The sequence below is a fragment of the Apodemus sylvaticus genome, chromosome 12, assembly GCF_947179515.1.
Source record: "Apodemus sylvaticus chromosome 12, mApoSyl1.1, whole genome shotgun sequence".
Taxonomy (NCBI): domain Eukaryota; kingdom Metazoa; phylum Chordata; class Mammalia; order Rodentia; family Muridae; genus Apodemus; species Apodemus sylvaticus.
Genome location: NC_067483.1, coordinates 16,925,465 through 16,951,795, shown reverse-complemented (window position 1 = coordinate 16,951,795; position 26,331 = coordinate 16,925,465). Strand labels below are relative to the sequence as shown.

The window sequence follows — 26,331 nt, the reverse complement described above, 5'->3', positions numbered from 1 at the left end:
TGTCAGAGGCTGGCTTTTCATAGCACCTGTGTCATCCTCATGGGCGTCAGCCAGCTCCCAGAGAATTGAGGGACCGAGACTGACCCAGAGTGTTCCCTACCATTCTCTACATGTTCTCTCTCCACAACCATCACATACTACCCTGAGGATGCCTTTCAGGGAACTAAAACAAAATGTCAGTGATGGAAGGCACTACACAGAGACATCAACATAGAGCCTCATGTCAAAGGAGATATGTTAGTTCCTTTGAATCACTGTTCTGAACAAAACACCTGACAGGACAACGCAAGGGGAAAGATTCATTTTCCTTCACAGTTCAGAGGGCCTTTGAGACTGGAAAGCTTTGTTGGAACACGGTAGTCAGTCCACCTCATGGGCTGGGAGGCAGAGCTGGGGACGGTGGCCTCCAAGTGTAGACTGCGCTGCCCACGTTAGGGAGTGCCCAACCTCTGGGACTCTTTGCAACTTTTCTCACACAAGTGCCCAGTTACAGGCCTAGAAACTCTAAACCAAGTCAAGTCGTCAATGGAGGGGAATGATCCCAGAAGGTGTACTCAAACTCATTGTAATTATGAGGCTAAGGCACAAAGAACTTTGGGAAATGGAATTTAATTTCCTCCAAAAGCTCATGAGCCCAGACATGTCCCCCCAACCCCCAGACAGAAGACTACGTGAGGTCTTAGAACTAACCCCAAGTCTATCAGGTAATGTGTGTGTGTAGGTTGGGTGGCAATAGGGCCAGTATACAGTGTCACTACAGGTGTCTTGGTCTGTGAGTGTGACAGGAATGAGGCCTGTGCTGGGGGTGGCAGAAGGGCAGAGTCATCATGGCTTCGCACAGTTTGCTTCTGGTGTTGCGGGGCAGAGGACTCAGGGGCGCCTGTGCCTGAGGAAGTAGCGGGGAGGATTCTGTGAGTCACAGTTCTTTGCCTTCTGAGTCAGGGGTCAACTGGCACACAGTACAGTGGGCACCTTTATCTCTTGTGGCCATAAAAGGGGACATTTTCATTTCTGCTAATTAATACTTCCAGAAATTCCTCAAAAAACACATCCTCTACTAGAGAACACAGACCCAAGAAATGATCTTCCAGAACATAAACAAATTCATTTCTGTCCAATCATTCATGTGTGTGTTTGTGTGTGTGTGTGTGTGTGTGTGTGTGTGTGGTGTGTGTGTGTGTGTGTGTATGCAGGTTCACATAGAAACCAGAGGTCAACACCAGATGTTTTCCTTAGTCACTTTACATCTTTAATTTTGAGGTTTGTGAATATGTTACCATGCGTTCTAGGGCATGTGGGTGTGGGTACACATACCTGCTGCATGCACAGAGGCCAGAAGATGGTGTCACGTGACCTCTTCTATCACTCTCCACCTATTCCTTTGTGGTAGTGCTTCACCGATTTCTGGACTCACATGTTCTCAGCCAGACTAGAAGGTAGCAGGTCCCAGCAATCCTCCTGAGTCCAGTGGATGCACTGGGGTTGGGGACACAGGTGTGCACGAGATGCCTGGCTTGTTGTGTGAGCGCTGGGCACTGAACGTGGGTCTGTATGATTGTTCAAGAAGCACTTGTACCCACGAGATATCTCTGTAGTTTCCACCTGAAGGGTTTGAGACAGGGTGCCTCACTGATCCTGGAGATCATTGGCTGGCTACACTGGCTGGCTGGCCAGAACCCAGGACTCTCCTAGTCCTGCCTTCTCGGTAGCTGGATTACAAAACATGCAACCACACCCTCCTTTGGAACAGGGGATTAGAATTTAGGTCCTCTGAGAGCTTGCTTCTGTCCCACACTGACCGCAGTAGGCTTCTCTCTGCATTCTCTGTCTTGTCACAGAGGACCCAGCGAGGTGTTCACCCGAGGGGTTATGCTAATGGCCCCCAGAGCGCATGTCTGGAAGGAGTCCTACCTTTGCCCCTAGCCAGTTGTGTAATCACAGGCGCATTTCCTAACCTGTGTATGTCTCAGTTTCTATATCTTCCTGGCTAGTGGCGTGGGTGAGACAGATAAAGCTCGCACACGTGTGATACACAGGAGGGGTCAACAACCCCTCCTGGCAAGTGCTTCAACCAGCTCGGTAGTCACATCCGTTAACACATCACTTAGCACGGGCATTTTCATGAAACCCACTCAGCCGCTCCCTGCTTTGATCAGGTTTGCTGGGAGAAGGTGGTGAGAGGCCCGGACGGGCTTTGGCAACTGCTGTGTTATAAGCACTTTCAAGTCGGTCCCAGCTCCGCAACTGAGTTAGCTAGAAGGAGCGAGAGAGGGGCAGTGTCGCTGCATACGCGTGGGGCGCTGGTTCAGAGCCCAGGCCTAGGTAATAAAGTCCGGCGGGGCCTCACGTGTCTGTACTCCAGCGCCACAAACGCGAAGCGGAAGAACGAAGGACTGGCTTGGTTTTCAGGCTGCCAGTCCCACTCCAGGGTAAGGGAGAACTGTTTCCAAAGAACAAGGCAGAGACTGACAGATCAGGACATTCAACGTCCCCCGCTGGCCGGCGTGTGCACATACATGTGTGCGCACATGCTGTGTACACACATACTGTGTACACGTACCTCACAGGAGAAGAAAAGGTAAGTAAAGTAAAATAAGATAAGTAATCAAAACTATACAGAAGTGCTCCACTTCCCACTTGGGAGATGGAAAAAATCCTGGCCCGACAGAGCCCGCCCCTTGCGGACTGGAGGCAAGGCCACGCCCCGTTTCCCTGTTTGCAGTTTAGGCGGCACATGCACCAAAGCTAGAGTTTTTCTTCCTCATTTTTGATGGAAAGTCTTCAGATTTCTGCCAGCTCAAGGAAGTGGCCCTTGTGCTCCTGACACTGTGAGCGGGAAATGGAATTAGCTTCATTTGTTTGTTTTGGGTTGGTCATTTTTCTTTTTTTTTTTTTTTGGTCAGTTTTTTTCTGAAGCTTGCCAAGGACTTCCCTGTCACCTGCTGGCTTAGGAATTTTTTTCTTAGTGGAATCTGGGAGGTGGTAGGCAGAGAGGAAAGCAACAGCAACCTGCCAGGAAAAGGCACACACAACTGAGTGAGAGTCCTAGTCCAATATAAACATCCTTGTCCACCAATGTTTAGGAGGCAGGTGATGGCCCTGGGGCTGCTGGGGAGCCAGGGGTCGCGTCACACCTGTTAGGATGCTGTGCCCTCGGGAGATTACTCCCTGCCTGTCTCTGTCCCTTCTTTCACAGTGGGACCTTTATCCTGCCTGTCTCATCCTTACACACCCCTAGGGCAGGAAATGGCTCTGTAGATTCCAGAACTAACATACGGTCTTTAGATGTTTACTGGGGAATCTCAGTTCTAGGTAGTATACGCTAAGTCAACACTTTAAATGTCACCTTTTTTTTTTTTTAAGGAAAGTTCAATTTCACATGAACCTAAAAAACGCTTTGGTTTGTACCAAGTACTTCTAAGTTGCGAAAGACAGGATCCAAGTGGCGTGCAGTTTGCCTCGCTTCTGCCCTGCCGCTTCCTTGCTGTCTTAATAAGTCTGAGAGCATCTTCTGCCACCTGCACCCCCAGCAGGCAGAGCTGGCAGCTCTAGAATCGCCCCTACACCCGACTCCTCTCTCAGCATGGCCCTGACCTGATTTGAGCCTCCTCTAGGTCTTCCTTGAAGCAGGCAGAGGCCTCTTCGCTGGCCCACAGCAGCCCTCGCTACCCCTCCCCTCGACACCCAAATCTGGTCAGGTCTTTCTCCAGATCACGAGCAGCAAGATCGTATCTGAACGGCTCTGCGTGCACTTGAGGTTTGCCTCGTGCCTTCTCTCCCTGCCTAAGGCCCTTGAATTTGGGAACACTGGCCTCCAGAGTTCCAGAAGGCACACCACCAAGGAGCCTCCTTCCATTATTACCCACTCCAGAAGAAAGACTCGCGACTGCCTCTCTTCCCTAGCATCCACGCGGGAACTGTTCTGCCGTCTTCACATGCTTACAGTTCTGCCCTCATAAGGAGGCTTTGTCTTTAGCCTCCTTTTAGCCTGTTACAGTGTCTAAGTGGGAGGGGGTGCTGATCTTGCTATACTAAATGTGTGCACGTCACACATTTCCCCTCCCTGCTCATAGCTGAAGGCCGGTGCTTCGTGTAGCAGTCCCCAGAATGAAAGCAGATATAAAGCTGTCATCGGGCAGCTGCAAAGAATGTGTTTCCACATGCTGACTGGGGGTTCTTTGGGCTGCTTCTCACACGCTGCGGTGAGAACAGCAGTATCAGCCAGCCCTCTGGTGACAGAGGTAGACTGGGCACATTGGGAATGGGAGGCGGGAGGGGTAAGGAATTGGGTGGGGGTGAGGATAAGGCCTGGAAGGGAACAGGGGCAGGAAACACACCTCATTCATCTCTCAGAATCAGGACAGAAAATACCCACAGGACTTCCAACTTCAAAGCACCAACTTGGGAGGGACCAAGCCTGTTGGCTGAAGCCCACAGCTCCTTCCTGGTTCCTCTGGCCTCAGTGTTTGCCAGCAGACAGTATGAACCGAACTTCAACTGTCTTTCTAGCTGTGGAGACTCAAGCACCCAGAAAGAAGCCTACAGTGAACTCGGGCAGGGATGCAGCGACAGTTGGAAGAACTGCCCAGTTAGAAGTCCGTCTCTTGGTCGGGGACGCACAGTGGTAAAAGTACGTAAAGGCAGCCGGATGCCCTTGCAGCTGAAGCACAGGCAGCTGCAGGAAGCAGAAAAGACGCCACTAGCTCTTGGTGGGGGTCAGGAGGAGATGCCAAGCCTGAAATAGCCGGGCGGCGAGGACTCTCAGTGTGCGCACAGACTCACGTTACCTAGGAAACGCAGACATTGCTAGAACCCGTCAAACACCTGAGGTGGGAAAATGGCTCGCTTTTCCCCTTCGCACTCCAAAAATAAGAAAATTCGACAAGGGACTTTTTTTCTGATACTTCCACAGCAGATAAAATTCACTCTGCACCTTCTCAAAACAGTATTCTCTAGAGAGCTTAGCCTGGGACTCCCCTTTCCAGGGCCTCATAAAACAGTGATTTATTGACCTTCACAGACTCCATTGTTATCATTTTCCTGGTGTAGGAACAACTGCAGGGCAGACAATGAAAAGCAGACGGACATGGAGAATGCTTCTATCGCAGTCCAGGAGGCCAGGGGATGCAAGAGGAGAGGCATCTTAAGTCCTATCAACCCAGCGTCTGAAAGCTCATAACTGTGTGTCCATGTTCTCAGACAAAAAGCTAATCCATACCCAGGTCTCCCTCTAAACGAGGCGGTGTGGCACAACGTGCAGATGCGGCCACACCCTTGGGGATTTCCTTGGAAGGGTCCCTACAGGCTTTCCCACAGCCACTTTGTTGATAGTCTGCCTAACCCCCTCAGTAAGGGCTGTGTCTGCGTTGTTATCTCAAAACTGTAAAGGTTTAATGCCTGTCTGTTTGCTGTGTTTCCTGAATTCAGGGCCTTGTGCTAATCTGTAAGGTCGTAAACACTGGTGGTTTCTCATTGGCAAGATCCCTTCATGTCTAAACCACACGAGCCATCCCCTTGACCTAGAAAGCTTTCTTCCTGACCCACCTCTTGGATCACGTCTTCTCTGAAGCTCGACTTCCCCATCCTTCAAAGACTGCTTGAGAAAACTCTTCCTCCCAAAGTACGTCTTCTCCCTCCTCCTTCCCCTCCTCCTTCCTCCCCCCGCCTGTCCCCCCTCCTCCTTCAATGTGCTTTCCTTATTACACGCTTCTTTATGACCATTACAGTTCCTCCTGCTGTCTTCGTCTTCAGACTATAACCTGGGCAGAGCCAGTTATGCATTTGCCGTTTTTCTCAAGGGCAGGCATGTTTTCCACCCTGTAAATGGTCTTCGAGGGAATCAGCCCTAAGGCCTGGGACAGCCTGGGGCTTATGCATAGTTATCTCTGGAACAACAGTGCAACGGAATAAACAGCCCAACTAGTAACGCAAGGCTTAAAACTTTTTAAAAGGCTATTTTCTTCAGCTCTGAAAACAGTTTCAGTTGCCAACGCGGGAAGACAGAGGTAAAAGAGCGTGGACTCGCACTGGCGAGGCTGGAGGCAAGCGAGGCTCCCGAGCGCTCAGGGTTGGTCAGCTAAGCGGAAGTGGTGGATGCAGACGGCTGCGTATGGTTCAAATCCATGTTACCAGTGCTCAGCGTGGATCTCCACTGTTGCCGTGTCCTCTGAATAGTTTGCCTTTTAGTAGCACATATTCCCAGGAAGCTTACTGGGGACAACGAACACACTGCGTGGTGAACTAGCTTCTCCGGCAAACACTCCTACCGCGGAGCTGGCTGAGTCCCACAAGGCTGAAGGACAGAGCCGGCTTCCAGCTGAGGTAGCCTCTGACCCAGTGCTTCCCGCCCTTCCTCACGGCTCAGCCCTTTAATGTTGTTAGTTCCTCATCTTCGGGTGACCTTCCTCAGCCATACAATTATTTTCATTGCTACTTCATAACTGTAATTTTGCCAATGTCATACATTGTAATTTAAATATCTGATATGCAGAATATCTGATGTGATCGCCGTGAAAGCGTCGTTCCACCTCCAAGGTGACACCCCACAGGCGACAACTGCTGCGAGTCTGCTCTCTCGCCCACACCTCACAACGGCATACATATAGTATTTCTTGTTACAAATAAAGAATGTATATAATTAAAATGTCTCAAAGAAAAGCAGAAGGGAACTAGAAGGTAAAGGCAGGATGATCTGAGAGACCAACTTAAGCCACACACAGTCAGTTCACTGTGCCCACGAGTTCTGCACACAACTCAATCCACGGCTGACCAAAGATACCACTTAAAGTCTGTGACTTTGCTGAACACGCAGCAACTGTTTTGTGTTACTGTTCCCTAATCAAGACAGCGTAACAAGCCCCACAGGGCATGCCCACTTGTCCTGAGATGAGAAAAGCAAATGAGGGGTTGGGGATGCAGCTCAGAGGTGAGATGCTGGGCGTCTCGGCCCAATTCCCAGTGCCACACCCAGCACAGCCAAGAACACACCCAGCACACACATGCACACAGTCGTTCATAAGCAGTAACACACCCAGGACACACATGCACACAGAAGTTCATATGCAGTAACACACCCAGTGCACACATGCACACAGAAGTTCATATGCAGTAACACAACCAGCACACACATGCACACAGAAGTTCATATGCAGCAACACACCTAGCATACACATGCACAAAGACGTTCATACACAGTAACACACCCAGGGCACACATGCACACAGAAGTTCATACGCAGCAACACACCCAGCACACACATGCACGCAGACGTTCATATGCAGTAGGAGAGTTGCTAACTCGTTCCAAACGCTATGTGAGTCTGTCATTACAGTCAAATGCGTGGACACTTTTTCCCTTTTGCTGTGCAGTCAGGCAGGTTTTTCCAGGCTAGAGACCCAGTTTTTTAGTTAAAAAAAAAAAAAAAGGCAGTTCCCTGTGCCACCTGCTGAACACTTCATCAAGCAGGCACCATCTGAAGTGCTTCAAACGATCGGTTCCACTGGGTCCTTGCGCCTTGTCCTCCCCGGCCGCGCTAAGAGACCCATTCTGCTGGGAATGAAGTAGAATGAGTCTTTTGACTGTTCAGGCCCTATCTTGAGCACATTTGCACTATTTCTGTCCTGATCTCAGCTAAGATGCCTTTCTCTTCTCGCTTTACCCCAAACACAGCTAGGTCTCCTCCGGGGCAGTGACATTCACAGAAGCCTCAGACTGTTTCTATCAGGAGCAGGGGAATCTAAAACTGCTGAGCCAAGAAACCTCACTGACATGCTTTCTTCCCTCAGAGGAACCCCCAAGGCGCACATGATGTTAGCACGCTTGCCTACACTGCCCAGCTCACTCCTCCCGGACAGACGTGAACATTTGGCTTCGTGGTTGGGGCGGCTGCCACACCGAACAACGGTGGTAAAGAAATCACTCCCGGGAGCCCCAGTGAACCCCTCAGTTGCCATCAGACCAACAACTCAAGGACTAGGGACCCCTAGTAGAGCAGAGGACGGACCCTGGTACGGGGTTCAGGGATCTGATAGTGCTTCCTGCATGGACATTTGGCTGCAGGAAGGGGATTCTCCACGCTGACCCTTGCGTCCTCCTCTAGGCTGCTGATGGTGCCCGAAGATCAAGCAGAAAGGCCCTGGTCCCTAAGCACTGTGCATTATGTCCATCACCGCTGGGCCCAGGCCCATCCCAGGAGGAGGCAAGAATTGCAAGGCCTGTTTTTGGCATCAATAATAGCTCGAGGCGCATCGCTACCCTAGTTTCTGCCATTGCAAAGACATATTTCATCCTAACATGGTCAAAGGGTTCTAAGCACAAGCAATTCCTTCCCGTCCACGAGGTGTGTGTGGGGAGGAGGGAGGAAAAAGGAACACGCACAGGAAAGCTTGTCGGCTTAGCCCAAGAAACTTGCAACTCTCTGCACGTCCAGTACCTCCCTCCTACGCTTCTCCACCTTCGCAGCGGGGGAGATGGAGAGAAAACGAAAACAGGGAAAGGCGTGAAGACCAAGTCAGGGACCCTGCACTCCGAGGGACCCACGCGGAATGGAAGCACACCCCCAGGGTGGCAGGTTTTAGGAAGGGATCAGTAACACGGTCTGTACAGACACTCTCCCTGAGCGTCGCAGAGGTCCGCCTTAGCCACAGATGGGAAGAGCCTACTGGGTGCACCCGGAGAACCAAGGTCACACCCGAGCTCCGTGCTCTCAGATTCCGTGTGCCGGGGTCCGGGTTCTGCAAACCTCAGCCTTCCAGCCGCCGTCCCTTAGCTCCACGCACCAGCTGGGGTCTCCATTCCCGGATCCCCCGAGTTCCAGCTAGTGCTAGGGGACCTCGACCCTGGAGGACGGCAGGCGACGGCGGTGCGGGTTCTTACCTGCAGTGTGACGAGCAGCACGCAGAGCGCCCGCAGCGGCGCGGGCAGCTGGCGGCGCCGCCGGGCGCGCGGGGCCATGGCGCGGTGCGGGCGGGCTGGGCGCTCGGCCTCTGTGGACCCGCGTTCGCCACCGCCCTCCGCCCGCCTCGTCCCGCCCCGGGCGCCTGGCTCCGCCCGGCACCTGCCCCCGCGCTGCCGACCGGCTCCGCCAGGGGGTGTCCGAGCGCGGGCCGCAGTGACGCCGGGCAGAGATGGCTGAGTTCTCAGGGTGCAGCACCTGCCGGCCAGGAGCTAGGCAGCCCTGCCAAGTTTGTCCTTCACCTTCAGAGGACCCTGCCTGCAGAAGGTGCACCCCTATTGGGGGTTCCTTGACTGTAGCTAAAGAATCTACACAATATATTAGTGTCCACGGTTCCTCTAAACGTCCTTTACCCAGCCCGATGCTCCCCCTCATTCTGGCCGCCTCCAACAACCGCTTCCTCTTGGCTCTTCTCCGAGCACCTGTCTCTGCCCTTCACCCCTCTGTCACACTCACAGCAAACTTTCCAGGTAGACACCATGCTTGACGAAGCCCTTCACCTGAACCCTTAGGTCACCTCTTCTAAAACAGAACTCATTTAAAGTCAGGAATGAGCAATCCTGTTGTATTAGTGTCTTCTGGGTTTGTCTTTTTCCAAATTTCATGTCAGTATTGGTTACACAATGGTACATTCAGCCTTGCCTTTGTGTAGTAACAGTAAGAGGAAGAGCCTTGTCTCCAGTCAACAGAAACACAGTCTTCAATCCTTGAGTGCCCGAACCGTCCCTGCCAGCTTGCTGACCTCCATGTTAATGATTTTCCGTCTACTTCTGAGAAACTGTGGAGTTTTCTAACAAGGAAGACTGGATTTGTCTATTATCCCTTTCAATTCTGTCAGTTTTTCTCATCTTTGGAACTCTCTAGAGACATAGCAACTTAGAATTATGTCTTCTTGGTAAATTGACCTTTTATCATTACAACATGCCCTTCTTGATCCAACATAAAATTTCACATTCTGGTCTCCTTTACATGTATGTGTAGCCATGTCACCGTTCTTATGAATGCTATGTAAGTAGTATATCCGGTTCTTCCACATGTAAGCAAGCCTGTTTAAAGTGGCAGCATACAATCTGGACCGCTCCTGCCTTCCTATTGGAGCATGCGCACTTAGTGATCGTCATAGACTACCTTTCTCATTTTTTCTGTGTGTTCCATTTTTATTATTGGCTTCATTTGTGTTGCCTTAAAATAGTTTTGAAAACAGTCCTTTATTTTATGCATAACAATACATTTTTATGTTAAATAATACCACAGTAAAATGATTTGATTTAAAATGATATCATTTTTAAAACAGAAAATTAGGAAAACAATCTTTTTCCTTTCCTGGAAAACAATCCTTTGGGTTACTTTTAAAGATTCCATTTTTTCCCCCATCATTAGCCTGTTTCATACATGTCCTTGTTTACCTGTGTGTGTGTACGTGTGTGTGTGTGTGTGTGTGTGTGTGTGTGTGCATGTTGGAGACCTAAGGTCAGTGCTAAGTATCTTCCTTAATTACGTCTCCATCTTTTTTTCCCCAGAGGCTTTATTTATTATTATATGTAAGTACACTGTCGCTGTCTTCAGACACTCTAGAAGAGGGCGTCAAATGGTTGTGAGCCACCATGTGGTTGCTGGGATTTGAACTCAGGATCTTCAGAAGAACAGTCAGTGCTCTAACCGCTGAGCCATCTCTCCAGCCCTATTTCTCCATCTTAATTTGGGACCTTTCACCAATCCTAGACCTCACCAGTTCTGCTAGACTGACTGGCCAGAGAGCCCCAGGGATCCTTCTATCTCCTCAAAATACTTGCTTGACTTCTAACTTCTCCACTGCGCAGCCTGGTTGGTTTACTACCCAGTTACTTTTATGTTTTCTGGCAACTAATCTGTGTGTGTTGCGTTAAAAAAGTTAAAAATCATTTGGAGGAGTAGGACCACGTCTAAGAATTTAACATACCAACACACACAGGTAAGTGCACAAAACTGTTTATTTCAGCTTTGTGATAAAAAAAATCACACAAAGAAAAAGATGTGGATTTCAATAGAGTAAGGTTGGTCAATACTATGTCTTACCTGGTTTGTAATATTTAAAAACCTTACATGTTTGTTGAAAAGATGTTCACATTGCAAATGAGAGAAGCAACTTTCCTTAAGCTCAATTTCACCTCAACCCTTTCTTCTCCTTTCTTTTCCACTATTAACCCATTTCTGAGGTGTCCTGGGAGGCGAGGCTCCGTTCTGTTTGAGACTGAGGAGCTGGGGCTTTGGGGCTCCTCCAGAGCACGAGGGCTCTGGTGCTCGTCCAGGGTGCTGAGGGCTCTGATGCTCCTTCAGAGCAGGTCCAATGTCCAATGTGAAGACAGGAATGTGAGAAGACAGGAAATGCTCCCTCCCTCGGTGATCTCTCACACCTCCTCTCCCTCTATCCTACTTTACTTTTAAGAAAAGAAAATGTATGTGCCGCCATGCTTGCTTCCCCCTGGCCCCACTTAGACAAGGTCTAATCTGTGGTCAACAGTGGCTGTCAACACACTCCTGCCAGTGATAACCAGATTCTGGGGCTGAAGACGTGAGCCACCACACACGGCTGCTTTTGCACTTTGAAACGACAGTAATATAGACTTGGTTAGTAGATGTTACAACACTAAGAGCGTATAGGGGCGGCCACAAGGATGGGTAAAGTTCTATTGAGTTGTCTAGCCTGTGCTATCTTGGAGGCGGAGATGGGCTTTCTGGAAAGCAGTGGTTGAGGGCTGGAAGAGATTGATTCTGCGAAAAGGAACTGCCTTGTGAGAGAAGGTACTTTTCACTGTGCCACTTCAGAAATACCAAGGCTCACTCCTGGCACATCTCCAGCCTTGCCCTCTTCTGTTTTCAAATAAGATTAAGAGACTTAAAACTTCTGCTTGGAAAGCCCCTGAGGTGAGTGCGCTGTTTTTGGAAAGGTGTTTGAAAAGCAGAGAGCCCACATTAATACATTATATCTTCTAAAATGGTTTTAACAATTAAATTGCTTTAAAAGAACTCATTTGGGTCTTTACAAAATTGCCCCTCAAATGTTTTATAGACATTAATGTAGAATACCATTTGTTAATAAGCTCCACTAAAATCGCTACAGACACTCATCTTTCCCTCCTCCTTTTTGAGGCAGGGTCTCACTGTGTAGCTCTGGCTTGGATAGAACGCACGGTGAAGGTCAGATTGGCCTCAAACTCAGAGATGTTTCTGACTCTAACTTCTGAGGGCTGGGACTAAGGTGTGAGCTACCAAGCCTGGCACATCTTTCTTGCACATAGTGTTGTTATGAGAAGCATGGACCTAATTATTTCTAATACTTTTCTAAATACTCTGAATAATACACAAAATTATAGCAAGGGCAGTAGCTTATTACTTCCAGAAACTACTTAAATGCTACACCAGATTTAAAAAACCAAGTTGGCCTGGAGAGATGACTCCGAGATTAAGAACACTGCTCGCTCTCTCAGAGGACTCAGAGTCGAGTTCCCAGCACGTAGGTCCGGCAGCTCATAACGATCTATAACTCCAGCTCCAGGGGATCCACGTCAGACCTTTTCTGGTTTCCATGGGCACCTGCAATTAAAACCCTTCCCACATCTATACACATAAGTGAAAAGTTTAAGACTTAAGTTTATAAGTATACAAATAATTAAATTTTGGTGATATAGAAACCATGTATAATATATTTTAATCAAACATTTCTTTATATTGAAGCTAAATATTTCCATTTTAAAAAATGTAATATGCCCCAGTCAACCGAGGATTTCCTCGTTGGGAATGAGGAGAACAACACTGGGCAGTGGTGCAGGCAGCAAAGCCCGGGTTTGTAAGGACAGTGTGTACAGCACCTGGGAAGGCTCCAGAACCAGAAAGGTAAGAATTCACATATCATCTTTAGCTTGCAGCAATAAAATTACATTTGAGCAGCTCTTCATTTAATCTCTAGAAAATGGGAACCACTCTTTGAATGAATTGTTGTAAATATCGGGGCAGTAGCAGTAATTGGTTTATGAAATGTATTTTTTTTTTACACTTATTCACTTTGCATCCCAATCACTGCCCACCTCCCAGTTATCCCTCCCTCAATCCTTCCACCACGTCCCCTCTCCTCTTCTGAGTCAGTGAGGCCCTTCTGAGGATCCCCCAACCCTGGCACATCAAGTCTCTACAGGGCTAGATGCATGCTCTCCCACTGAGGCCAGACAAGGCAGCCCAGCTAGAGCATAGCCCACAGACAGGCCACAGCTTTTGGGGTAGCCCCTGTTCCAATTGTTCAGGACCCACCTGAAGACCAAGCTGCACATCTGCTACATGTGTGCGGGGAGGCCTCGGTCCGGTCTGTGCATATTCTTTGGTTGGTGGCTCATTCTCTGAGAGCCCCAAGGATCCAGGTTAGTTAACTCTGTTGGTCTTCCTGTGGAGTTCCTATCCCCTTAGGGACCCTAGGAGCTTTATTTGTAATAGCCAGAAACCAGAAACAACCTAGATGTCTCTCAACTAAAGAATGGATAAAGAACATGTGGTGCATCGACACAATGGAATACTACTCAGCTATTAAAAACCAAGACTTCGCCAGGCAGTGGTGGCGCACACCTGTAATCCCAATACTCTGGGAGGCAGAGGCAGGTAGATTTCTGAGTTTGAGGCCAGCCTGGTCTACAGAGTGAGTTCCAGGACAGCCAGGGCTACACAGAGAAACCCTGTCTTGAAAAAACCAAATCCAAAAAACAAACAAAACAAAACAAAACCAAGACTTCATGAATTTTGCAGGCAAATGGATGGAACTTGAGAATGCCAACCTTAGTGAGATAACCCAGACCCCAAACGACATGCATGGTATGTACTCACTCATGAGTGGATATTAGCCTTAGGATACAGGTACCGTGTTACACGCCACAGACCCAAAGAAGCTAAACAAGACGAGAGGCCCGAGTGAGGAAGCTCGAATCTCACTTAGAAGAGAGAAAATGGTTTTAAGAGGCAGATGGAGGGAGGGAATGGGCGGAAGAGGGGAGGAGGAGGTGAGTGGGGCGGAGTTTCAGGATCAAGTATGAGGAAGAACAGGAGAGATGGCCCGATGGCCTTGAGAATGAATGAAAATCTTCATCTTCTGGGGGTGGGGCGTCTGGGGGATGGGGCGTCCGGGGATGGGGTGTCCGGGGAAGGGACACGGGGGTGGGGGTAGTTCTAGGAAGTGACAGAGACCTGGCATCAGGGAGGTTCCAAAGAATCAATGAATGCTGTGACTCTGGAACCTGCAGAGGCCACCTCCTGTGGCCAGGTAGGAACCCCAGTGGAGCGAAAGGGACACTAACCCACCCACAACATTTTCAATCCAAAATTTATCCCGTCTACAAGAAATGCAGGGACAGGGGATGGAGCAAAGGCTGAGGGACTGGCCAAGCAATAACTGACCCAGCTTGAGCCCAGCCCATGGGCAAGCACCAACCCCTGCCACTGTTACTGATGCTCTGTTATGCTGGCAGACAGGAGCCTAGCATGGCTGTCCTCAGAGAGGCTCCACCCAGCAACTGATTCAGACTGATGCAGACATCCAGACCCAAGCAGTGCATGGAGCCTGGGGGCTCGTCTGTTACGCTTTTTTTTTTTTTTTAACCATGGTAACATTAAAAACAGCTGCAATTAACAGGCAGAGAGCTAAAGAAAATGCATATGAGGTTACTACTTGCCCTGTAAGATTTTGCTATTTAAGCAAAGTAAACTGCAAAGTAAACTGCTAAAGCATAATCAATTAATTTATCAGTGTTGTCACGAAAAATCAAGATGTAATAACTTCTCATGGTGACATCGCATCATATTAAGAACTTGTGAGCAGTGGGGAGGGACAGATATGGTGTTCAAAAGAAATGTGTACTCAAGTTTGTGAGTAAAACTTGTCATCTTTTCATGCTTTTGAATATTTGTGATAAAGTTAATGCCTTTCAGTAGAAGATGGGTATAATTTGTGTGCCCTCTTCCCCCTCAACAATGTTTGTGATTTTATACCCTATTTGGAGGTGGCTGGAGATTAGATTGGCTTCAATAAGTTCCTATTTAGACTGATGTGCCTATGTCTGGTATATATGTGTGGTATATGCACACACATGTCCAAATGTGCCCACTGAGCCTAGAGTACTAGAGGGCCTGTCTACCACACTGCCCCTCATTCGCTTGAGACACGGTCTCTCATTGAACCTGTAGCCAGGATCACAGCAAGCTCCAACAATCATCCGCCCCCTCACCCCATAGCCAGGTTATAGGTCGGTGACCACGCCCTGCTTCCCCCCAGGTGCTGAGGATTGAAGACAGGTCCTCATTCTTGGGCTGCAAGTGATCTTACTCAATAAGCCATCCCCTGAGCCCTGTGGGTGACTGTTCTACATCATTCATTGTTTTCCTTCTGTCCCCCTCTGTGCCTTTCTCCATCTCTCTCTCCCCCTCACTCCTACGTGTCTTTGTGTGTTCCTGTACATACAACAACATGCATGTAAAGGTCAGATTCATTGGGAATTGAACTGAGGTCATCAGGCCTGCCTGGTGGCAATTACCCTCACCCAATGAATCATCATGCCTGCCCCAGGATGACTATTAATAACACTTTTATTGCCACCTAACGTAATATCAATAGTTTAATAGGTTATCAGAAAATAAAATCTGCACATAGCCAGCATGAAAATCATGAAGTAGACTATCGCTCCTGTTCATGCTCTCTTTGTTTTCATTCTGGAGAAGAGGCTTTACGTTTTCATAGAAAGACATCAAATATCAGGTTGACAGTAAGTGATGTCTACAGACATGAAAACCATATCATTTGAACTAATGGACTTTGGAGTTGATGTTTACATAGGAGTAAGAGGCAGGTTGTCAGGAGCTTTAAGTTCAGTTCTAATAGGTACTGCTAGTTCACCAAACTGCTCTGTGTCATTTCTAGCAGACATGTGTGAGGTGCTGCACAAGCAGCTGCTGTCTGGCGACACCTGGGACCACCAGACTTCTACATTTTGGCTCTTTTATAGGTGTTCATTGTTTTATCATTTGGGGATTTATTGTATTAATGATGTGTTGATCTTTTGTTAATCTTGGGGTCATCTGGATATTCTCTTGTGTTAGCTGTTGGTTCAAGATTCAACATGCCTCTTTCTTTGGTATCTGGTCTTCATTATAGATTTATGAGACTTCTTCATGTACAGTTGGACACAAATCCTTGCTTCTTTATAGGTAGCAAAATACATTGTCACATTCTGTGGATTTTCTTTTCAATCTTTCAGTAGTGTTGAGAATAACTTTTCCAACTTATCCAATTTTCCAAAACTACTTCCTTTGTAATCAGTTTTTTTTTTTTTTTTTTTTTTGGGGTGTGGTGGTTTGGATGAAAATGGTCCTTATAGACCCATAGGTGTTGGCACTATTAGAAGGTGTGGCCTTTCTGGAGTAGGTGTGGCCTCATTGGAGGAAGTGCATCTCTGGAGGTGGGTTTCGATGTCTCAGATACTCAAGCCACACCAAGTGTCACTCTTTCTGTTGTCTGCCAATGCAGATGTAGAACTCCCAGCTATTCCCCCAGCGCCACATCTGCCTGCATGCCTCTGTGCTTCGTACCGCGAAGAGAATGGACTAAACCTCTGAACCTGTAAGCCAGCCCCAACTACATGTTTTCCTGTATAAGAGTTGCTATGGTCATGGTGCCTCTTCACAGCAATAGGACCCTAAGACAGAAGTTGGTCCTAAGAGTGGGGTATTGCTATGATAAGCCTGGCCATACTTCTACCTGGAAGAATATGGAACACTTTAGAACTTTGGACTAGAAAAGGGATTGGACACTTTAAGCAGGGCTTAATGGGCCATACTAGCAGGGACATTTAAGACAGAGGTGTGGTGCAGAGAGTGACTTGAGCATAAGAGGTTTCAGAGGAGAAGGATATTAGTATATGGCCTAGAGATTGTTCTTGTAATATTTTGGTGAAGAATGTGGCTGCTTTGTACCCTTGTCCAAAAAACAAACAAACAAACAAACAAAAAACCAAAAAAAAAAAACCAAAAAAAACAAAACAAAACAAAACAAAAAAAAAACAAACAACTGCCCCAGTGCAGCTAAATTAGGGAGTTTGGGATTAACAACTTTTGCAGAGATTTTTCCAACAGCCTAGTACTGACTGCATTGCTTGGCTATGAGTCGTCACACTTATACATATCTATAATGAAAAGGAGCAAGATGAGGAGTGAAAAATACAAGGTGCACAGTTTGAAAAAAAGGGGAGGGGCACCAGGAAGTGTAAACGGGTGAGAGAAAAAAAAAAGCCTGATGCTCAGTGGAATAAAGGAAATGGTGACCTCAGAGACAGACACCGCACAGCTAAGCTTCCAATTTGTGAAAAAGAAGTAAAGTGAAAACAGACTAAAGAAAAGCTTGGGCTGGGTGTGGTGGTGCACACCTTTCATGCCAGCACTTAGAAGGCAGAGGCTGGCAGGTCTCTGAAGTTTGAGTCCAGCCTGGTCTACGAAGAGAGTTCCAGGACAGATGGGCTGACAGTGAAGATGTGATTGGATCAGAGGGCCGTGTAAGAGTCCTGGGGAGCAGCAGCACGTGGCACCTTTAGCCACGTGGTTCTGGCATCAGAGTCAAGGATATAAGACGGGGCTGGGGAATCTCCCTCCGTGAGGCTGAGGCCAGGTGTATGTCGGGAGTGTCTCAGCAAAGAGGCCATTGTGTAAAACTGTAGAAGTGAAGCCTGCCTTTCTTTACAGGCCCCAAGATGGTGGAGTTGCCAGAGTCCTGGGATGCTTGCCAAGGAAAGCCACTAACGGTGGAAACAGCCCAGAGAGAGAAGTATATCGCAGTCAGTCAACAAAGGTGAAAGTAGGTGGAGGTTTAAAGAGCACTTTGGCATCAGACATGCAGGGGCAGAGTTTGGAGTTTGCCCAGCTGGTTTTTGGTCCAGGGTTTCCTCACTGTGCTCCCTTTCCTCTCACTGTGCTCCTTTTCCTCTCTTTTCCTCTCTTTTTGGTAATGTATATCCTGTGCCATTATATGTTGGAAATATGTGATCTGCATTTTGATGATTTTACAGGGGCTTACAGTTAAGAGATTACATGAGTCTCAGACAAGACTTGCACTTTGGACTTTTAAACAGTGCTGCTACTGTGATAGACTGTGGGGACTTTTGAAGTTGACCTAAATGCATTATGCACTACGATACAGCTACAGGTGTGTGGGGCCAGGGAATGGAATAAAGTAGTTTGAATAAAAATGGTCCCCATAGGTTCATAGAGAGTGGTACTTTTAGGAGTTGTGGCCTTGTTGGAGGACGTGTGTCCCTCTGGGTGGGCTTTGAGGTTTCAGAATCTCAAGCCAGGTCCAGTGCCACTCTTTCTTCCTGCTGCCTGCCGATCCAGCCCTACAACTCTTATTTTTCCAGCTCCATGTCTGCCTGTGCTTCCTGCCTCCACGCTTCCCGCCGTGACGGTAATGAACTAACCCTCTGAACTTGTAACCCAGTCCCAAGGAAATGTTTTATGAGGGTTGCTCTGATCATAGTGCCTCTTCACAGCAACAGAAGCCCTAACTAAGGCATTGGGTTATATTAGAAAGTTTTAGACCTACTCAAGATATTCACCCTTAGAAGCTTTACTGTGTTCCTTTAAAAATCTGCTTCTGGAACCTATCAAAGTTCGTTTCCCTCCACTGGGTATCACCTGATATAATAGCAATCGAAAGAAAAGACCTTTCGGGAGCACTTGGCTCTGTTAGTAAGAAGTGTCCACTTACATGTAGATCTATTTCTGGATTCTTTTTACAACTTTGTAAGTAATCTTACCATATGGCATCATTATTCATTCCACTTTGTTTTGTTGGTTTTTCTTTTGTTGTTTTTTTTTGTTTTGTTTTGTTTTTTGAGACAGGGTTTCTCTGTGTAAAACTTTGTTTTTTAAGATTGTTTTCATTCTTCTTGGTCGTTTGAATTTCCAAATGTATTTTGTGAGTCTTCAGAAGGACACTAGGGGCTTTGGCTATATAGTGAGACAAAATTCAAAATAACATTGATATTTTATTGGTGTTATACAGAAATAGAACTGGTTATAAATAAAATTAAAAATGAATCTTTAAAAATTTCAGTATGTTTTAAAAAATATTATTTATTTAATGTACACGAGAACACTGTAGCTGTCTTCAGACACACCAGAAGAGGGCATCAGATTCCATTACAGATGGTTGTGAGCCACCATATCTCGTAGCAAAGGGGTGACAAGCACACAGCACCAGATCCAACATTTTCACGTGGGTCCTGGGGATCAAACTCAGGCTCTCAATCTGCACAAGGCAAGCAAGCATTTTGTTAACTGAGTAGCTACCCTAGCCTCTTAATTCCCTCTGGATTTCCACATTCTTCCTCTAAGTATTAAGTTTACTATTGGTGTTTGGAAATAATCCTGATTGAAATAAGAAAAGTCCCTTCTGTTTGCTAAGGTTTTTATTTTTCCTAGATTTTTAATTTTATTAAGCAGTTATTGGAGCGTCTGTTAAAATCATGCATATTTTTGTTACTATGGTGATTTTCAAAGTGAGATCGACACAGTCTCTTGAATGAACTCAACCTAGCGAAGCTGATTTACCTTGCCACTTGCTGGGCTCACGTTGCTTGACGGGTTGTTTATGCTTAGCCCACAAGCTAACTAACCATCCAGAGCTCGACTGTGGAACAAAAGATGTTTGAAGGGCATTTTAAGAATGATACTTTTCACTTCTCATATATCTGGTAGAATTCCCCAATAAAGCCTTCTGGATAGTGGTGCATTTTTTGGTTGTTTGGTTGTGGTGTGTTTTTTAAAATAAGAGCCCAGTTTTAAATAGATAAATAATACTTTGATCTTCTATTTCTCCTTGTGGTGGTTTCAGTAAGAGTTTTTTTTTTTTTTTTTTTTTATAAAAATGGAAATATATCTATTCCTCTTAAACCTTTTAATTCATCATTATGACATCACTTATAATACTTCATATATTTTAATGTTTATAGAAGCATTTCACTTCTACTATTCAAAATTTATGCCTTCCCCTTTTCTATGCTTTGTTAGTTCTGACAAATTACAAATTCCCAGCTTTGTTAATTCTGTGTACTTTGGTTTTCTGATCCATTAACTGTGCCTCTTTCCCAAATGTCTCCAGGTTACAGGTGATTTTGAGCCATTAGTACTTTGTAACTGATACATTTAAAACTACATGTGTATTTTATCATACTACGGTGTTAACTCTAACTTCTAAGCTTTGATGTATTTAACTTTTTTATTATTAATAAAATTTTTTCTGATTCCCATTGTTCCTCCCACCCTTCCCCTAACTCCTCCACTTTGTTTTTTTGAGATGGGGTTTTTCTGTATAGCCCTTGAATTCAGAGGTCTGCCTCCCCAGTGCTGGGATTAAATGTGTGCACAACCAACTGCCCAGCCACTGTTCTTTCTTCCTTAACTTTTAACTTTTCTTATTTAATTCCTTTGTGGTCATAGAAAAGATTCAGTGGGATTTCACTTCTTACTTAGTGGTGGTGGTTTGTCTATGCTTGGCCCAGGGAGTGGCACTATTAGGAGGTGTGGCTTTGTTGCAGTAAGTATGTCACTGTGGGGGTGGGCTTTGAGAGCCTTCTCCTAACCATGTGGGAGCCAATCTCCTGTTGGCCTTCAGAACAAGATGCAGAACTCCCAGCTCCTTCAGTGTATGCTTAAATGGATACTGCTGTGCTTCCTGCCTTGATAATGGACAGAATCTGTAAGCTATAAGAGTTGTCTAGGATATGGTGTCTCTTCACAGCACTGGAAACCCTAAGACAAAGGGGAATTCAAGGTATACATACCTGGTCTACATAGTGAGTTCCAGGTCAACCAGGGCCCCATAATGAGAGCTTGTCTCAACCCAAAACTCAAGAACACATCAGACCTAAGGAATAGCCACAGTGGAATATCAGTGAAAAAACATGGAGCTTATAGAGGGGGGATGTCAAATATTAGATAATAAAACGCTCAGCTTGTTGTGCACTTAACAGCTTCAAAATATACTAAAGCTCTTAAGAGGTCATATTAACTCCATTTTGCTTAATGATTTTAGCCCACTTCTCTCAGAAACTGGTGAAAAACAGCTTAATAGTCAATAATGACCTAAACCAGGGGGACCGCAGTTATAAACTGTCCACTGAGCAGTCTGCCCCTTGCACATGCTAGCGAGTGGTTTACCACTGAGCACTGCATCAGTCCTTGCCTTCACTTTAAAAGTTTTTGCTGAGTAGGGAGTTTTAAGGGCAATTACTTTCTTTCACCTTTTTAAAGAAGTCCTTTGTGGTCTGCTAAGTCACTGCTAGACTTCTTACTGACTTTGTATTAGGATTCAGCAGCTTCAGTATAGAGGAACGCTATCTGTCCTGTTCACCGCACTTCTCTTGTCAAAGAGTTGGCTTTTCTTTCTGCTCTAGGACTCTCACCTTTTCTCCTTTGCGTCACCGTCTAAATTGCTCGTTAGCTTGCATGTTCTTCTCTGGCTTTCCTGCTAGTGTGCACTGTTTTTACACACTCTGTGACTTGCTATATGGATATTCCATGTCAGTGCTTCTCAAAAACCAGTGGCTCCTGAGTCCTTCAGTGGGGAATGATCCTGTCCCAGGGGCCACTCAAGAAACAGACATCTGCATTGTGATTACAATTCATAACACTAGCATGACAGTTATAAAGTAGTAATAAAATAATTTTATGGTTGGGGATCACCAGAACATGAGGAAATGCACTAAAGGGTCACAGCATTAGGAAGGCTAAGGGTCACTATTCTATGTAGTAATGTTGATAGTGGGCTCTTCTGTACATTGGTTTAAGTTCCTTCCCTAGTGTTGGCTCATTGTCTTCACTATAAGCAGTAATTCCTCATTGATTGATGCTCAGTAAGAGATCTGGGATGGAGGCATGAATGACATGGTTTTTGTTCTGAGTAGGGAGTAAGTGGAATCTGTTGCTAAAACGTTATCCTGGGAGGCTCTGCCAGGGCCTGACAAATACAGAGGCGGATGCTTGCAGCCAACCACTGGACTGAGCATGGGGTCCCCATTGGAGGAGTTAGAGAAAGGACCAAAGGAGCTGAAGGGCTTTGCAACCTCATAGGAAGAACAACAATATCAACCAACCAGACCCTCAGAATTCCCAGGGACCAGTCATCAACCAAGGAATACCATGGAGGGACCCATGGTGCCAGCCACATATGTCGCAGAGGATGGTCTTGTTGGGCATCAATGGGAGGAGAGGTTGGTCCTTTCTTGGTTCTGGAAGGTTCAATGCCCCAGTGTGGAAGAATGCCTGGGTAGGGAGGTGGGAGTGGGTGGGTGGGTGGATAGGGGAACACCCTCATAGAAGCAGGGGGAGGGGGATGGGATAGGGGGTTTCTGTGAGGGAAACTGGGAAAGGGGATAACATCTGAAATGTAAATAAAGAACATATCTGATTAAAAAAAGAGAGAAAAGTTATTAATTAATTCTATTCTTAATTTGATTTAGCCTTTACCCAATAATCAATTCAGACAGATTTTTAAAAAATCAGCTTTAGCACAATTATTATGTGAATTACCCGTAACCCATTTTTCTATACACTGTACTCTTAAGTCCCCAGCTTTGCTGGCCCAGGTTATTTGTTTCATCAGCCTGTCCTCAGGGGACATTTCACTGGGCCACATGTCCCTGGTCTATCTTGTCTAATGGAAAGCTCTTGTTCTCCTGCCTTCTTTCTCCTTTTTCTCTCCTCCTGATCCCTGCCTGCGACCCCTGGCCTGGAAACTAAAACTCTACCTATTTCTATTTTCCCAGTAATTGGCTGTAGGCACTTTTATTTAACCAATAGCTTTAAATTCGGGAGCAACGAAGGAGCAACATGAGAACCTTTTGGTCGGGGCGGGGGGGGGGGGGAGGGAGGGGGCAACCAGATCTTGGGGTTCAGAATTTAGCATTTGTATACACAGCACCAGACCAACCGCCAACAGGAGTCAGAGGCAGATCACATTAACTGCTTGAGAACCTTCAGAATTCACAGGTAGGTTGAAATGACTCAGTTTGCATGAATTTCATGAGAAATTTCTCTTAGGCTTCATGGTCAATGGAGCTTGCTGCATGAATACGCCCTGCTACTATCACGAACCACTGTCAGGGATAATTTTATTTGAATGGTGACAAGCTAGAGGGTTTTATGGATGGCACAGAGAAGATGCAACCTGCTATTCCTTGCAACAACTGTAACTGGTTCCCTGAGTCACAGTTCTCAGGGATAAGGCGAAGAAGGGTGTGCCTTACACACAGGGAAGTCAGCTTTAACTATAGGCAGAGCCCTCCTGAACTTCCTTCCTGGAAGGAAGCAGAAAACAAATCCTTTCTTCCTCCTGGAGAGCAATATTAAATCTTCCAAGACTCTCTCTCTGTTAGAATCTTCCGTGAAGTAGACTAGCAGCAAGGCAGTTAGTTGTCTGTCTGGAGGAGCTCTGAGAGCCTGAGACCTGTGAGGAATTTCCTCCCAACAACGAATACAGAAGAGCCCAATTAGCTTATTTCACAGTTTGGTTTTTAAACGTGTTTTATTGATTTGTTGTGAGTTTCACATCACACACCCCAATCCTGCTCATGTCCTCACATCTTCGTACCTGCCCTTTGCCCTTGCAACCTCCCCTAGTTAAGAGTGACCAGGTGTTCGAGAAACCGAAGATGGGAAGAAGGCAAACAAATACAAAATAATACTGAAGAAAAACAGGTAATAAAGGAGAAAATTAAAAGCAAATCTAATTAAAATCTTCAAGGACATTTTTTTTTGTAGTCCTAAACACTAGGAAAAAGGATCAGAGAATACAAAAAAGCTTCTGGAGTGAACATAATTGGTGAAAGAAAAAAAGACAAAAGATAACCTTCAAAAATCTTTTAGAAAATACAACTCTGAGAGAAGTAAAATTATGAAAAACAGGTTCTGTGAGAGACTGCTACTTTTTCATATATATATATATATATGTCTCCAGTACACACACACACACACACACACACACACACACACACACACACACACACACACACTTTAAAAAGTTTTATTTTTATTTTAAATGTCCACATATTGCTTTGCCTGCATGTTTGCCTGTGTTCTGTTAAGTTTCACACCAGGACAAATGGCTGGGCATTTAACATATCAAAGCAGACCTGGCCTCCAGGTTCTCCCAGTATCCCTCAGTCTCTCTACCTGTTACAGGGTGTGGCTGTCCACCCTGAACCCTTCTGCCCAGGAGGCTGGGCTGGGCTGCTCTTCCCAATGTAGTTTAGCCATTTTGGTTAGCCAACACTGCACCTTTGGCCCCTTGGCTGCAGCATTTCCCTCTCTCTTCTTCCTCCACCTGCACAAGGCCCAGCTCAGCCTGGTCATATTCACTCTGTACTCTGCCAGATGCATCTGCCTCTCGATATGCTTGCCCATAAATCTATACTAAACTTTCTCCTTCCCCATACTAGGATCTGTTATGTCCTTGCTTTTATATTTCTTTTTAAAATTCATGCCACTATGTGTATGCAGTGTCTGCCAAGGCCAGAGGAGGGTGCCAGATCCTCTGGAGACGAGGTTGCAGATGCTTGTGAACCTCCACGAGGATGCTGGGATCTACTAGCAAGTAGTCTCGAATGCATTCACTGCCCATAAAGCTGTAGAAACTGGGCAGAACTCTCAGCATTAACATTGGAAACCCAAATCAAACAGCAACAACCCCCCCCCCCCCAAATCCCTCTATGATATTTTAGAACACAAAAGTTAAAGAGAAGACCTCAATTTCCAGGGTAGAAAGTCAAGTCATGTACAAAGGAAATACATAAATAGAAACAAACTAGGGTCAGATCTTCAGGACGGTTGGGGCGGGCTTACCCCAATCTTGTTTACCTCCCTCTCTCAATGTGTGTGCACATCAACCTGAACTCTAACCCGGCCACTGAACACCTTTGAGGTAAGTCCATTTGTAATCCTCCCCTACCAGCTGCCTGGCCCATGGAAAAGCATGCTGTCTTCAGAGAACTCAGCTTACGCGTAAACCTTTGACAGGCCCTTCCCTACATACCATTCTAAGTGAACTCTAGCTACCCTAAGGAAGGTGCCTTACGGCTTTGCTTTGATCAAACTGTCCCCACGAGCCTGTTTCGGAACGTGGAGCAGGATGACACACTGTGTGCTTCTCATCTCTTCTTCCACAGGACACACCCTTCCACTTCACTCACACGAATATTCTCATTACAACACTCCTGCTGTTCTTTGTTGAGAGCTCAGACATCTCCCCTCATGTTTACTCCAGTAGCTCATTCTTGTGGCCATCACTTTACACATTTCTCTACAGGACTTTTAACGTTCTGCTCTACACATGGAAAATCAGCTCTGGCTATGTCCTACTTCTGAATGTCTTGGTAATCTGATCTTGTGTGTGTGTGTGTGCGCGCGCGCGTGCGAACACACACACACTAAACAATTATGCTAAGTAGTTTCCTCTTTAAAATTCACAATTCTTACTTCCAAGTGAGCTCAGAAAATTGCTTGGTAGGACTACAGTTCTCTGACAGTTCTTGAAGGTGACTATTTTAAAGTTATTTCTCAAGCTTCTAGTATTTTCTAGATTAGGCAAGCTAATGTCTGCTTTACACTTGACTGATAAAACAGAAGGGATTCAGTGGAAAGCCCCTAATCTTCCTACGGCTCACCTGCTAGTGTCTGGCCTCGTGGCATTCTCTCCTACTGTCCATCCACGTGCTGTTTTCTCAAGTGTCCCCTTCAGCTGCTGCCCCTGGCTGCCATGCCTGCAGCGGAGAAGCCCTTCCTTGCTGCTTTCCCTCCAGTCTCATTGTCCCCTGCTGCTTTTGCTCTGCTGAAATTTGCAAGTGTGATTGGCAAGGTTGCTTTAGATTCTTTCTTCCATAGTAACTCATCCCAGACTCTCATTCCGTTCTAATATGAATGGCTGCGCCAGCCCTGGCCTCTGTTGAGATACAGGTGCAGCTAGTGGACTTCTTAAATGCCACTTTCACCACAATTCTCAGGCATCAGAGATTTCACAAACCTAAAACAGGATTACCATCAAACTCAGGCTTCCCTGCCTCTTTGCCACTGTGCTGACCTGTCACTCACTCCTGCTAGCCCTCTGTGGTACCCCATCCTAGCATGCTGCTCTTCATGTCTTCCTAGCTCTTTAGGTCACTTTATGCCCCATACACTTAGGGTTCTTCTCTCTTCTGTGTCACACAGCCAAAGCCTGGTTTTGCTACTTCTAGGTAAAATGTAAATTCAAAGAAGACAAATTATGTAACCACTCTAATGACAACAATTCTTCCTAAGCCTTCCTGTCAACCTATTCTTCCTTG

At 46.3% G+C, this 26,331-nt stretch overlaps 1 protein-coding gene and 1 long non-coding RNA gene across 3 annotated transcripts in view; both read right to left on the bottom strand.

Moving 5' to 3' along the window:
* Positions 1-9,013, bottom strand: part of Tnfrsf11a (TNF receptor superfamily member 11a) — a 61,730-nt gene extending 52,717 nt beyond the window's left edge. Inside the window, exon 1 of one of the 2 annotated variants that reach the window (XM_052200790.1) lies at positions 8,875-9,013. In XM_052200790.1, the coding sequence (XP_052056750.1) occupies positions 8,875-8,952 (78 nt within the window). In that variant the 5' untranslated portion in view covers positions 8,953-9,013. The remainder of the gene's footprint in view (positions 1-8,874) is intronic. The other variant, XM_052200791.1, reaches the window with a different exon arrangement.
* A 10,052-nt stretch (positions 9,014-19,065) lies between these two features.
* LOC127697768 (uncharacterized) lies at positions 19,066-22,873 on the bottom strand. The gene is made up of 3 exons (XR_007980526.1): positions 21,418-22,873; positions 20,797-20,879; positions 19,066-19,262 (listed from the first exon to the last, which is right to left on the bottom strand). It is a non-coding gene; the product is annotated as an uncharacterized LOC127697768 (long non-coding RNA).
* Between the last annotated feature and the right edge of the window lie 3,458 nt (positions 22,874-26,331).